Consider the following 15,077-nt stretch of genomic DNA (forward strand, 5'->3'; position numbering starts at 1 on the left):
GTCCATAGATAGAAATGCGAGTAGCTGAGAAGAAGTTTCTAGAAGTATTACATAACTGCAGAGTCTTTTTTGATATTTTTTTGAAAAAGAGAAAAATGTAGTATGGGAGAAAATGTCTTTTCTTGACCTAAGAATATATCTTCCGGAAGAAATAAAACTTCTGCTAACAAATATTGACTTCCTTTTACTTGTCATTGGCTGTGGTTGTGATATAAATAGATGTAGCTTCTTTTCCCCCCTCCAGTAGCAGGCTGGCAGTTTCAAACAGCAAAAGCTGAAGAAGGAACGAATTTACTGAATTAACTGAAAGCTACACATACAAAGGTAGGACAAGCTTGTAATTATTTTTAGTTCAGTGTTTAAGTTGATAAAGATTATTAACTACTTTTCCCCCTGTTACTTACAAGAGGTCTTCTAGCTGCTTGAAATATTAGGTGTTTATTAAATAAAGTTCTTTTCTCCTTAAGAAAGGACATCAAGGTAGTTTTCTATAAACACAAATATTTTGAAATATGAAAGATAATAAACTAATGGTAGTTTACCAAAAATCTGAGTGATGAATTTAATTTTCTTGCTAGGTGCAAAGTACAGATTGTATTAACTAGAATCTTTGTTTACTAAATTACCAATTCATTAGAAGGTGTGCATGAGGGTAAATAAAATGTCCTGTCTCTGTTAATGAATGCACAATTCAGCTTAAATCAATGCTAATTCCAAACCAGCAATAAAGGAAAGTAACTGTTTGGCTTGAACTGAAATATAACATTCACAGGACAAAGTGAATCAGAACTTCATCTTCTGTCCAATGTCCATACATCTGGCTTTCTGACAGGGCAGTAGCTGATACCTGTAATATAACATAGATAATAACATATTGCTAATCTAATGGCAAACTTGAAATCCTGTAGAAAACTGTTTGTAGAAAAATAGATGGTTTAAACAGCAGAGATGGTATTTTGTATCAAGAAAATAATTTTAAAAGATGTATTATGACACTTCCTCGTTGGTATAGAGAATTCAGTGTTTCAGAATTTCTGTGCACTTGCAGGTACATTTCATAGATTTCATAGACATTAGGGCTGGAAGGGACCTCGGGAGATCATCGAGTCCAGCCCCCTGCCCAAAGGCCAGGAAGTCAGCTGGGGTCATAGGATCCCAGCAAGATAAGCATCCAATTTGCTCTTGAAGGTGTTCAATGTAGGTGCTTGAACCACCTACGCTGGCAGACTGTTCCAGACCTTGGGGGCTCGGACAGTAAAGAAATTCTTCCTTATGTCCAGCCTGAAACGGTCTTGCAGGAGTTTGTGACCGTTCAACCTCGTCATCCCTTGGGGCGCTCTGGTGAACACACGTTCCCCCAGATCCTGGTGGTCACCCCTGATAAACTTATAGGTGGCCATCAGATCACCCCTGAGCCTGCGCTTTTCCAGGCTAAAGAGTCCCATGGCTCTCAGCCTGTCATCGTAAGATCTGTTTTCCTGACCTCTGATCATGCGCGTGGCTCTCCTCTGGACTCTCTCAAGCTTCTCCACATCCTTTTTGAATTGTGGAGCCCAAAACTGGACGCAGTACTCCAGCTGCGGCCTCACCAAGGCCGAGTACAAGGGGAGAATGACGTCCCGGGATTTGCTCGAGAAGCATCTATGGATGCACGCCAGCATTTTGGTCGCTTTACTAGCCGCAGCATCGCATTGCAGGCTCATGTTCATCTTGTGGTCAATGATGACCCCCAAGTCTTTTTCTTCAGTAGTGCTAACCAACGTAGCACTGCCGAGCCTATAAGGATGCTGCAGGTTTTTCCTCCCAAGGTGGAGAACCTTGCATTTTTCGGTGTTAAACACCATGAGGTTCTCGTCTGCCCATTTGCTGAGCTTGTCCAGGTCAGCCTGGATCACCCGCCTATCTTCTGGCGTGGATGCTTTGCCCCAAAGTTTGGTGTCATCGGCGAACTTGGCCAGTCCACTCCTGACTCCAATGTCCACATCGTTAATGAAGATGTTGAACAGTATGGGTCCCAGGACAGAGCCTTGAGGGACCCCACTGGTCACAGGGCACCACGATGAGTGACTGCCATCAATCACAACCCTCTGGGTCCGACCACGAAGCCAATTTCCCAGCCAGCGGATCGTGGTGGAGCCAAGGCCACAACTGGGCAGTTTGGCCAAGAGGTGATCATGGGTTACCAGATCAAAAGCTTTTTTGAAGTCAACATATATGACATCAATCTCTTCTCCCTTGTCCAGGTGATAGGTCACCTGGTCATAGAAGGAAATGAGATTGGTCAGACAAGACCTACCCGCAACAAACCCGTGCTGGCTGTCCCTTAGAATGTTAGCCTGGGCCAGTCCCTCAAGGATGGCCTCCTTAATAAACTTTTCTAAGATCTTCCCCAGGATAGAAGTCAGGCTGATGGGCCTGTAGTAAGCCAGATCCACTCTCCTCCCTTTCTTGAAGATCGGCACCACATTGGCCTTCTTCCAGTCTTCGGGCACTACACCAGAGCGCCAGGAGTTTTCAAAGATCCGTGCCAGGGGCTGGGCTATGACGCTCGCCAGCTCCTTGAGTACCCTGGGGTGCAGATTGTCAGGGCCGGCTGACTTGAAGGTATCCAGCTTCTCAAGATGTTCCTTCACGAGGTCAGCATTGATGGAGGGTAGGGGATCCCCCTCACCCAGATTTCCCTGTCCCATAGCAGGCATGGGCATCCCGTGTGACTGATGAAAGACTGACGCAAAGTACCTATTTAATAGGTTGGCTTTTTCCTGGGCGTCAGTTGTCAGTTGCCCCATCTGGTTTAGCAGGGGTCCAACATTGCCTTTGCTTTTCCTCCGGCTCCCCACATATCTGAAAAAGGACTTTTTGTTGTCCTTGATGCCTGAAGCTAGTTGGATTTAATGTAGCTGGGATTGTGGATGTTCTGCATTTCTTAAAATCAGACTAGAGAATTTGCTTTTTTCATATCTAATATGAATACTGCTGTGTCATAATCTATTTCTCTTAAAATATAACAGAAATACATTTCACATTGTCAGGCTAAGGAATCTTAACCTTGTTTTAGTAGATGGTTGTGTTAAGATCTAGTTCTTTACTTAACTGAGGATTTGAGGTTATAGATTGTTAGGTAATCTTTGTTTTGTGGCTGATTGATATGTATTTAGTGGAATTGGCCATGCAATTTTCAATATTATTCAATAGTTCCAGGTTAGATTCTGGTCTGACTTCACTGGCATATGTAAGTTACAAATAAAAGAGTATGTTATAGTGGTGTGGGTCTGATTCATAGATTCATAGATTGTAGAGTTGGAAGGGACCATAATGGATCATCGTGTCCGACCCCCTGCCCCTGGCAGGAAAGAGGACTGAGGTCAGATGACCCCAGCCAGGTGACTATCAAGTGTCCTCTTGCAGACCTCCAAGTTAGGTGATAGAACCACCTCTTTTGGAAGCCCATTCCAGATTCTGGCCATCCTTACTGAAAAAATTTCTTCCTAATGTCTAACCTAAATCTACTCTCTCCTAGTTTGCACCCATTATTCCTAGTTACTCCCTGGGGCACTCTGGTAAATAGCCCATCACCAATTCCCTGCTGTCCTCCCTTGATAAACTTATAGGCGGCTACAAGGTCACCCCTCAGCTGTCTCTTGTAAAGGCTGAAGAGATCCAGATCTCTTAACCTCCCCTTGTAGGGTCTTTCACGGAGGCCACTAATCATGAGAGTGGCCCTCCTCCAAACCCTCTCCAGATCCTCCGTGTCCCTCTTGAAGTGCAGCACTCAAAACTGAACACAGTACTCCAACTGTGGCCTGACCAATGCTGCGTAGAGTGGGGAGCATCACCTCCCTTGATCTGTTGGTCATGCATTTGCTAATACATGACAAGGTGCAATTGACTTTGTTGATGGTTTTGTTACGCTGCTGGCTCATGTTCATCTTGGAGTCAACTATGACACCAAGATCTCTCTCAGCCTCTGAGCTGCTGAGGAGGTCATCTTCCAACCTGTAGGTGTGCTGGGGATTCCTCCTTCCTAGGTGGAGTACCTTACATTTATCTTTGTTGATTTGCATCCTATTTCATTCCTCCTATTGATCCAACTTGTCCAGGTTGGCCTTTATCTGCTCCCTGCCCTCCGGTGTGTTAACTTTGCCCCATAACTTGGTATCATCTGTGAACTTGGAGAGGGTACTCTCTATACCCTCGTCCAAATCGCTGGTGAAGATATTAAATAACACTGGTCCAAGGACCAAACCCTTTTGGACCCCACTGCCCACCTCCAGGCCGAGGGCAACCCATCCACCACCACTGTCTGATGTGACAGGGAGCAGAATCAGGACCCATATTATTACGTTTCCAAAGTGTCTATAACTTTTTATAGACATTTTAATTCATCTAAGTCTGGTTGTCCCCAGGCTGATCTTGCCTGATCCTCAGATGAATGCCAGGAGCAGGAACAGGCAGTCCCAAGTTCTAGTTTAGGACCAGAAGCTGCCCCAACCTGATTCCTAAGGATCAGCTGGGGATAGCCCCAGGACCCATGGCTGTCTGGATGCACCATAAACGTAACACCTGTGAGAACTCTTGAGGGATCAGTAATTCAAGGAAGATTTTGTGGCTGGTCTCAGCTAAGTCACCTAATCTGAAATGCATTAGCTATTGTGCTGTAGGCCTGGTGTGTACCCCCTCCCCAGTTGGTTCTATGATGACTCTTCACTTCAGCTATAGACAGATATAACAATTTTACTGATATCAAATGCTACTGATATAAACTGCTGTTGCTGTTACGCATGCATAATTCTGTAGTGATACATGTCATTCAGGGTTAAAGTTATAGAGATTTAGGTAACTTGTATCATTATAGGATCATGTAAATTGGTAATGTAAGATTACCAAACTGTTAGATTGGTAATGTAACTGAGGTGTTGCGACCAGGGTATCAGCTGATAGCTGTCCACACACCCTGCTATCAGTGCTGACAGTGCAGCCTGATGCTACCCCACATGCCGCATAGTTGCCTTGCTTCACCTCTGAGTTAGATTGCAACAGCTAATGTGTACTCCCAAGCAGCAATTTCCCTTTCCCTTTTAAAAATGTTAAAAGGTACATTTCTCTAAGGCGGTATTTGAATCTCCCTCTTACTCCTTTCTGTTGTGATCTTATTGGAGGTAGGCAGCTCTCAGTATCTTGCTGGGTGACTTTCAGCAAGGTACTAGCCTCATTGTACCTCAGTTCCCTTAGCTTTTATGCTTACCACACAGGCTTAATTCACTCATAGTTTTAAAGATACATGGCACAAACTTTATAACAGATTGCAGAACTCTGATTTTAATTTTTTTTTTTTAGAGTCCAGGACTTCTGACCCTAGCAAAATACAATAAAATATTTATCTCACAACACCTTGGACCATGTTGGATTTCAGAAAAATAGGAAAATCAGCATCAGCAAACCTGTAAAGGGAAAACATTGTTCCTGATTTCAGACAGAGAAGTTTCCTGAAGGTGATTTGATATAAAGAGTAAATGAAACCACTTGACATTGTTTTTATTGCATATGATTTTTTCTCCTCCAGAGGGAATTCTGCCATAACACTTCTCTTCTTGACTGAGAGAGGGTTGCAAATAAGGAGAATCCCTCTATTAGGCTTTCGACCACTGAAGGCTGGGGCCTGCAAAATACCATCAGTGGGATTTAAACCTGAATTTAAGTGCTTTCCTGAACAGGGATGCTTTCCTAAACTTAAATCTGAATGAACTGGTGATTTGCTTAGCTTTAACATAAATAGGGTATGCTTTTCTACACTGTTGTTGCCAATATCCATTGTATATAGGAACTGTCACCGTCTGTGATATTGGTAGACATGATTATATTTATTTTCTAGAGGGGTAATTTCAGAGACGGATATATTTTAAAATAGTTACTTTCTTGAAAAACTCTTAACAAATTAGGTACTGGATCATAGGAACTAGTACTACTCACAGACCTGTACTCTACCATCAAAACCATGCCTGTCTTTATTGCTGTTATAGTGGGGCAACATTTCCTGAAAGTTTAAACTTCCTAGGCTAAAGCTTTCCTCACTTCATCCCTACCCCAAAATAAAAATTTGGGATACAGTGAATCTAAAAATGTTTCAGCAATTCCCAGTATAAATGAATGAAGATGCATGGTTCACCATTATTAAATAACAATTATGTGGCTTCTATTTTTTTTAAAAAACAGTGTTCATGCCAAATCAGTTTGGGATAAAAAGCTGTAATTTAGTAAAGAATTAGCCCTTGCTGAGGAAAACATCATTTTAGTATTCAGGTGATCATTTATTTTCATTTTAACTGAATTATGCCCTGTTGAAAAACAAAACTCCACCCAGCACATGCACACTGCAGTGTCACATAGCTTACTCATGGGGACAGGTAAAATGTGGAGCTCTGGGATGCAATGCTATGAAAGGACAAGTGGTGCTAAAGCAGTGAATGGGAAAAGGGCTTGACATTAAAAGGCACTGGGATGTGCCTGCTCCTTTAAGGGAGCAAGCAGCCTGAGAGACTGCTTGCAGGTGGCAGAGGGGAGCTAATGAGGCACTCACCTGACCAGAAGAGGGCTCAGGCTTAAACTATATAAGCCCAGAGCCTGCACCAATCAGTTAGTCTTGCCCTGGTAGTTATGGAGTGTGGAGCTCAACGATAGCAGAGCAGCAGGACTCCTGACCTGGCAGGGTCTCTGAATGAGAAACTCTGCAAGGCAAGGAACAAGGGAAGGTACCTGGGGCAGAGAAGGGCTTGGTTATATGTGCAGGTGGCCCTGTTTTATGTTAAGCCTAGGGAAGGTTTGAGTGCCTGCTAGAGGGCAGGTGTTCATTATTAAGTTGTCCTAGCACTTTAGCCTGGTGCTCTGCAAGGGCAGGCAAGGCTTACTTAGAGGGCCAGCAGCCTATCAGTGGCTAAAAGTGGGGTTTGGTAGGGAGTACAAGGGCCTAGAGAATAGGAGATCTGTGAGCTCCAGGCCTGGAAAGGCCTGAGAGTGTGATCTGTAGGTCCAGGGATAAGCAGGGCTGAGAGAGAGTGAGACCCAAGAAGGTCCAAAGACAGGCTAAGTACCTGAGTGTGGGCTGTGCATGAGACCAGGGGTCCTAGGAACACAGAGAGAGGGGCTGCATATGAGACCAAGGGTCCAGGAGCCCAGAGAGGGCTGAAGGTAAGACCACGGGGATCCAAGGGCCCAAGTGCGTGAACTCAACGTTGTGGTGATAATACCTGCAAGGCTTGGGGCATGATGTAGGGGAGGAACAGGGCCCTGCAATTTGCCCTTAAGGCTACAGGTGCCCTACAAGGAAATAGGCTGAGAGGAACCTATCACGCCTAGATTGAAGTTATTGGGGTCCAGGAAAGGCCCAGTGGGGAATTGTTAGCATTAAGGTTCACTCTAAGGCCTGCGGGCAGCCTCCCTTAATCAAATGTTAGTAATAAGAACAAGGCATGGCAGGTGAGCAATCTAGGAAGGGTGACATTAAAGTCTGAGTGGGCCAGGAACTGCAAGGCATGGACATCCTGTTGTGATGAGCCTGTCACAACCATGAAAAATACAAAAGGAATGTTTGATGCAAAAATGTCATTTGTTTTACATTGATTAAAAATGCACATTTTGGATATTTTACATGAAAACAAGGACCTATCCTTTCAATGGCTGAGAACAATTGGAGAGTGTTCCCATAACTAGAACACACCAGCTGGTGGGAGCATCTTGGGCTTTTGTCACAGTTTGGAAGAAAAGCAAATATCAGAATTTTCTGAGAGATGGAAACTCCCATTTTTGATCAGCTATCGATACCCCCACAGTTACTTGCTTCTGCCATTCTGATTCAAGATCTTCCATCCACAAAATGACCAACATCAGTTTTGCTTTCATGCCTGATCAGAGAAGATTACAGCTTTAGGTGTCAGTAAGCCCTATATTTGGTTTTAAGAAACTGAAATCAGGGGCATTCTTACATGTGGTGCTTGATGCAGTGCTGGAGGCTCTTAATTAATGAGCCACACTAATTAGAAGTGCCCAGCACTATGTCTGGAACAGGTGTATCAGTGGTATAGTGCATATCAGGGCTCAGAAAATGGCAGCAGTGCACTTTGAACTAAAGCACACCAAATGTGTTTTAGTTCAAAGCAAAGCACCACTATTTTCTCAGCACTGCCGTGTGCTGCCCCACTGATACACATGATGCACAAGGCTGCCAGTGTGTGTCAATTTATGTGCTTGAGCAGACTTGATTAATCAAATCTGCTCCAACACATTGGATGTCCAGTGTGTCAGAGCAGACTCCCCACATGTGTGTAAGTGCCCAACTTGACTATCTACTGAAACAGCAAAGACAGTGGGCAGTTATATTAGTCTACACTTTGTAAGTGCTGTACAAACATTACAGTGCATCCATATTTACTGGGACAGAGTGAATAGTTATTAATGTAACCAACTATTATTTTCCCCTGCTTTTTGCAGATTGTATAATTCACATGTAATTATATGTTTATAATGCTGAATTTGCATTGTCAACATGTGCAACAATTTCTTTTTAATTTGGCAGAGACACAGTAAGCCTCCCTCCAGATTGTGCCAGTTTTAGAGATGAACGGGACTAACAGCGCATCAAGCAACTGTACGACGGATAAGTTAAAGCAGGTTATTTATCCCATTGCTTATTTGACCATATTCACATTCGGTGCTGTTGGAAATGGCCTTTCCATATATGTTTTCCTACAACCTTGTAAGAGAAAGTCTGCAGGGAATATTTTCATGCTGAATTTGGCTGTTTCAGACCTCATGTTTGTGTCCACTCTGCCTTTCCGGGCCACCTATTACCTGATGAACTCTAACTGGATATTTAAAGATATATTTTGCAGAATTATGTCCTATATCTTGTACGTCAATATGTACTGCAGCATTTATTTTCTTACCACCCTGAGTGTTGCTCGCTTCATCATCATTGTCTACCCATTCAAATGTTTCCAAGTAACCAGCACAAAGTATGCCAGGATCATATGTGTTGTGATATGGGTTTTTGTGATGGCAGGTAGCAGCAAGCTGCTGGACACTGGAACCACCATAACTAATTCCTCAATAAAGTGCTTGGATCTCCAACCAAACAATATAGACAAGATCATTCTGTTAAACAGTATTGTCCTGGTAGTCGGCTTCTCCCTGCCATTTTTCACAATTGTTGTGTGCTATGCGTTTGCAATCAAAGCCTTACTTAAGTCCAAGGCTACAAACGCTAGGGTAAGAGCCTGTCATAAGAAGGCAAGGTTAACTATCATCCTTACTTTGTTCATATTCTTCCTTTGTTTCTTGCCATATCACATACTAAGAACTGTCCATCTGGCACAGATAAGAAATGGTACTGAAAGCAAGTGTAACTTGCACAAAGCGGTTGTCATTACCCTGTGCCTAGCTGCAATGAATAGCTGCCTAGATCCTGTACTCTTCTACTTTGTGGGTGAAAATTTCAAAGCAAGGCTCAAAAATATATGTAAGAGGTAGTGAACATGATCAAATACACCTATTTCTTACTGGGAAAATTATGTAATAGTTCAGCCACAGAATTGGGAGTTGAAAGACTGCAACACATTTCTCAGCTCTGTCATTAACTTACCTTGTGCCAAATTCTCAAAGGCATCAAACTCCTCCTTATTTTAATCCATATAACTCGTATATCATTTCAACTGGGCTTAGGTATCTTAAATAACCTCAAAGGTCTGCATCTAAAGTTCTGTTTCCATTTCCTTTTCATTTACATTCTTCTGTGTAAAATTGGGATATTCAAGGTATTATACTGCTATATTGCCTCCCAACTCTTGTTGATTTTTTAAAAATTATGGTCCATATAGGGTTTGAGGACTCTTAAACATAATAAAAATACGAAGTATTATTGATATTAGCTGCCTTTGAAATGTTTTATCCAAAAATCTACATTGACTCTGGCTCTTAAATATGTGTCATACAAACATTTCTACATTTTCCACCATTACAAACCTCTAAGGTATGTTTTTTAATATTTAAGTGGATTCTCAAGTTAAATATTGTCTTAAAAGTCCTACAAACAAACCATTTCTGAATGACAGTATTTAAATTCATGTGAGTATTAAAACTTACAGTCCATATTCATGTGAATATATACATGGTCCTTTGTCATTCTTTATATGAATCAATGTTTTTGTGGCCCCTAACATATTTTTATGCTTAGTTTGTCAGCAATATTTTTAAAACTTGTGCATTAAAGTTAGATAAGTGAACCTAGATTTAGGAATTCAAATCAGAATATTAAATGTATTTAGGGAATGATATGTGCTGAGTGGGATTTCCAGAAACATTTAATGTCCGCTGATTTCAATGGAAGTAAGGTATCTTGGAAAATCTCAGTAGATGCCTATATGCATTTTAGGTACTTAAATGCTTCAAAATGCTGGGTGTCTTTTATTGGGGCTGTGTGAGGCTTCAGACCGCACTTCGGATCCAGGGCCACTTCAGACTGCATCTGAAGCAGCATGCCCAGAGCGAAGCGCTGGCTTATTCAGGCTTTCCGAAGCGGTTCAGAGCTTCTGAAGCACTTCAGAAAAGCTTTGGATGCTTTGGACACTTCAGAGGCTGAAAGTGAAAGTTAGAAGAAGGAGGGGGAATGGGGGAGGAGGGAGAGCGGGGGGGAGGGGAAAGCAGTGGGGGGAAGACTGACATGTGCAGGTGGCCAGTGAGAAGGATTTCTCTCTGGCTGCCTTTCCAATGACAGTGTCTGGGGGGGAGGGACCTAGAAACAGCATAAAAGCCTCTGTTTGCAGGTGTGCTGTGCCTTTTGTAAGCTTGTTCTCTCTTCAGGAACTGCATGAGAAAGGTACCCTAACAAACAGGCAGGTCAGCTTGGCTTGCTTTACTCAGTAGTTAAACTTGCCTGCTTCTTTTTGTTGTTAGAAAGGATTGGGTAGGATTTAGCTTAGCTTAGTTTAGCATCTCTTAGTACTATTCAATTCATTTCTTTCAATTTATATTTGCTCTTTTTTTTTTGCAAACTTTGAAAAAAGAAAGCTGTGTTTTCCCTGCCAGCATGATCCATCACTGTGCAGGGAGGCGATTGCACACACACACACACACACATATATAAATAGATGAAAAATCAGATATTCATAGGAGAAGAAGACAGATGGACAGACAGCACATTTTTTACATAGCTCTTAACACTGAAGCAAACAATCAAAGAAGAGTCCAGTGCACACATGCAACAGAGGGAATAAAACACACAACACAAAAGGAGTGACACACACACACAGACCTTTTGCAGCACAGGAAAGATTAATATGAAGCGTGCTGGAAAGGCAGGTGCCAGGTCTTCTGGCAGGGGAGGGAGAGGGGGTAGGGGGAGAGCTAGAGGCAAGCCCCTCCCCCTGCCCCCCAAACACAGACGCATTCTCTTCCCAAGCAGCCATGACATCAGTGCTGCCAGTGGAAGCCAGGAGGTGGGAGCAGTGTCTGCACCTGACATCCCTGCACCTGCACCACCTCCTCTCAGTCCAGAAGTAGGCACCAGCAGTGGAATCACTGTCTCCTCCACCCCAATGTCATCTCTCAGCATGAGCCTCCCACTGCCAGAGGAGGAGCTGGAGCTGGAACCAGGGATGCTGAGCACACTGGCTCAAGCAATTCTGGGGACTGAGGGGAATCAGAGTTTGTGTTCCACACCCCTCAAATTTCCCCTAGACCCAGGTCTCCTCTGGAAAGCAGCACCTCGGAGGAGGCTGAGGTTGTGGAGGCAAGTGGCTCAGCTGAGGCAGCTCCTCCTGCTGTTGAGCCTCAGCCTGCTGAGGAGTGGGATAAGGCAGGATCCTCACCCTCAACCCAGAAGCAGGGGAGTAGTGTAGTGTGGGAGCATTTTGAGCTGGCAGATGATCCCAGGTTTGCCATCTGCCAGCACTGCCAAAGGCACATGAGCCATGGCAAGGATGTGAGACACTTTTCCACCATGGCAATGCTGCTGCATCTGAGGAGGCAGCACCCCCTTGCCCTTCTTCCTGCTCAGCCTGGCACCAGTGTGAGCATGCTGAAAGGGAAGTCCCCCACTCGCTCCAAAGCCCTCTTCCCCCCAAAGCAGAGGCAGGCCATCCTGGACCAGTGGGGGAAAGGTGGACAGAAAGGGGGCATGTTCCCAAGGCAAGCAAGATCACCCAGACCACTGGGGAGATGCTTGCTCTGGATAGCCAGCCCTTCTCCCTAGCTGAGCAGCCAGGGTTCAGGTCCTCAGTAGCACTTCAGGCCTCATCTAAAAAAGTGCCTACATGCACCACCTTTAGCAGGACGGTGGTGCCCTCCCTGTATGAGGCATGCAGGGAGTACTTGAGGGAGGAGCTGCACAAGGCAGGGCCACAGGTAGCCTTGCACTTCACCTCCAACATCTGGAGCAGCTGGGGTGGCAATCACACCTACCTCTCCCTCACAGGGCACTGGTACGATCAGTCAGGCCATCGGTGGGCTCTACTGCAAGCCAAGGTGCTGGATGAGTCCCACATGGCAAGGGAAATCATGGGGGCCATGAACATGGTGCAGGGGTGGCTCACTGGGCAGGCCAAGCTCACCTGGGTTCATGGTCACTGACAACAGGGCCAATATGATGAAGGCTGTCCATGATGCCAACTTTGTTGGCATCCACTGTGTGGCACACAGGCTGCACCTCATAGTGAGGGATGCCTTGGAGGGGGACAGGGCTGCCGGTGATGGCACTGCCACCACTACTGCTACAAGCCAGCTGATTTTGAAATGCAGGAAGGTGGTGGGCTACTTCCACTGCAGCATCAAGGGGGGCAAGATGCTGTGGGAGAAACAGGCAGAGCTGAGCATCCCACAGCACAAAATCATGCAGGATGTGGAGACTTGGTGGAACTCCACATACCTGATGCTCAAAAGGCTTGGTGGAGCAACAGAAGGCCATCCATGAGATGGCCTTGCTTGGGGAGATCAGGATCAGCAGCCCCCTGAACAGAGCTGAGTGGGGTACCATCTCCCAGATCTTGGTGGTCCTCAAGCCCTTCCTCGAGGCCACCAAGACCCTTAGCGCTGGCGATGCCCTCCTCAGCCAGGTGATCCCCTTAGTGAGGGAACTGGAGAACCAAATGGAGAAGTTCCAGGGGATCAATGTTCCTGGCTGGGGCAGGCCTGCTGTCACCAGACATGCAGGCACTGGTGAGGTGGCTGAAGGAGGGCATCAGGAGATGGCTGGATCCCTTGTGGTCCAGTATGGTCCACATGATGGTGGGCATGTGCAACCTGAGGGTGAAGGGGAGCATGTGCACTGGCAGCACCAAAACCCTCGATCACTGGATGCAGGTGCTGGTCAACAAAGTCAGGGAGGCTGAAGTGCAGAGGTGAGGGGATGTGGAAGAGGGGGATCCACTTTCCCATGCCAGCACTCCAAGCACCAGCACCAGTGCCAGCACCAGCACAGCATCAGCCAGTCTCCTCCATGCCAGCCACTGCCAATGTGTGCCATGGGCATGGTTTCAATGCTGGGGTCCAAACACACCAGACCCCTAGCCTCAGGCAGGTAGTGCCAAGGCTTCGGTGGCTACCTATCTCACTGAGGATGTGGAGCCACTGGACTGTGACCCCTTGGCCTACTGGGCAAGCTGCAGCCAGATGTGGCAGGATCTGATCACAGTTGCCCAGAAAAACCTGTCCTGTCCACTGACAGGTGTGCCAAGCGAGAGGGTGTTCAGCATTGCTAGGGATGTTGTCACACCCTACAGCACCTGCCTGGTACCTGCTTTGGTGGAGCATCTGGTATTCCTAAAGATGAAATTCCCGCTGATGTGGTTCCCCAAGCTCCAGGTGCAGACGGACTAAGTGCCACCCTCCTCACTCCGTCTGCACCAATTTCCTTTTCTGAGTTTTCTAAAAGCCGAGTAATGCCCTGCTCTCAGCTGGAAGGGGCACTAACTGGATCACCAGCCAGCAAGGGAAGAACCTGCTGAGCTCATTCCCCTGCCATGACGAACTTGGAGGTATGGGATTGGGGCTATGGGGAAGGAGGAGGCCCCAGGTCCTGGGCATGACCACTAAAACTGCACCCTGCCGAGGTAGGGATGCCTGGTGGGACTGCTGAAGGTGTGACAGTACTGTAAGTGCCAGGACCAACAATCCCCTGGTGAAAGGGTAGGAGGTGCCATAACCTCCAGCTAATGCGCGCACGCACAAAGTCCTGGCTGGGGAACTCTGTGCTGGTCGCAGTGCATTTGTGAGACTCCTGGTAAGTTCAGCTTAGCTGCCCAGGATGCCAGCTTTTGCATTGAAAACCCCTTTGTCAGGGTGAGGAAGTACCTGCAGTTGGTCCTGGGTGGAAGGAATAATAAAGAAGCCAGAGGCTGGCCTAGCCCGCAATGCAGGCAAGAAAGCCAATCAGTAAAAATGGAAATGGAGGTGTCAGGGGGTGAGGGACAGGCTGGGGTGGTGGTAGAGGAGGAAGGGGAATGTAGCAGTGCAGGTAAAGGTGCAGAGGTGCCTGGGGTGTCAGATGTCCAGCCAGTTTTAGTGTGCCAGAATTCCACTGTGTATATTGAGTCCAGTCCCCTCATACCTCCATTTCCATTTTCACTGACTGGCTTTCCTGCCTGCATTGTGGGCCAGCCGAGCCTCTGGCTTCTTTACTATTCCTTCTACCTAGGACCAACTGCAGGTACTTCCTCAGCCTGACAAAGGGGTTTTCAACTCTAAAGCTTCCAAAGATATATTTTTAAGTACTCCTTTTTTTCATAATAAAAATATAGACATAAAAACACAAGATAAGCCATCACACACCATGAGTAACATCATATATCCAACACAACACAACATCTTTACTTCTTGCTGTCAATTCCTTTATAAAAAGAAAGGCTCTGTGACAGTTCTGTTTGGGTATCTTTGATGCTGCTGCTGATGCTACTGCTGTAGAGCCAGCTAAGTTATTTTACCTGTTGTCATGTAAAGTGGTGGACCAGACCTGAGGCTGTAGGGGAGGAGGAGGCCTCACTGGAGTACATTGTTGTGTTGTGCAGAGGCCCCAGTGCCAGGAAGGGCGCACC

The 15,077-nt window shown here is 45.7% G+C and overlaps 1 protein-coding gene across 1 annotated transcript; it reads left to right on the forward strand.

The window, feature by feature from the left end:
• Positions 1–252: 252 nt before the first annotated feature.
• Positions 253–9,861, forward strand: CYSLTR2 (cysteinyl leukotriene receptor 2). Its single transcript, XM_090031721.1, has 3 exons — positions 253–324; positions 5,338–5,492; positions 8,570–9,861. The coding sequence occupies exon 3, from the start codon at positions 8,611–8,613 to the stop codon at positions 9,520–9,522; it is 912 nt and encodes a 303-aa protein (XP_089887847.1). The 5' UTR covers positions 253–324; positions 5,338–5,492; positions 8,570–8,610; the 3' UTR covers positions 9,523–9,861.
• The last annotated feature ends 5,216 nt before the right edge of the window (positions 9,862–15,077 follow it).

This window comes from Crocodylus siamensis, chromosome 1 (assembly GCF_052110815.1).
Source record: "Crocodylus siamensis isolate JL-2025a chromosome 1, ASM5211081v1, whole genome shotgun sequence".
NCBI lineage: Eukaryota > Metazoa > Chordata > Crocodylia > Crocodylidae > Crocodylus > Crocodylus siamensis.

Excerpts from the sequence above, each read along its gene's own strand:
- CYSLTR2 (XM_090031721.1), top strand. The coding sequence starts at position 8,611 with ATGAACGGGACTAACAGCGCATCAAGCAACTGTACGACGGATAAGTTA.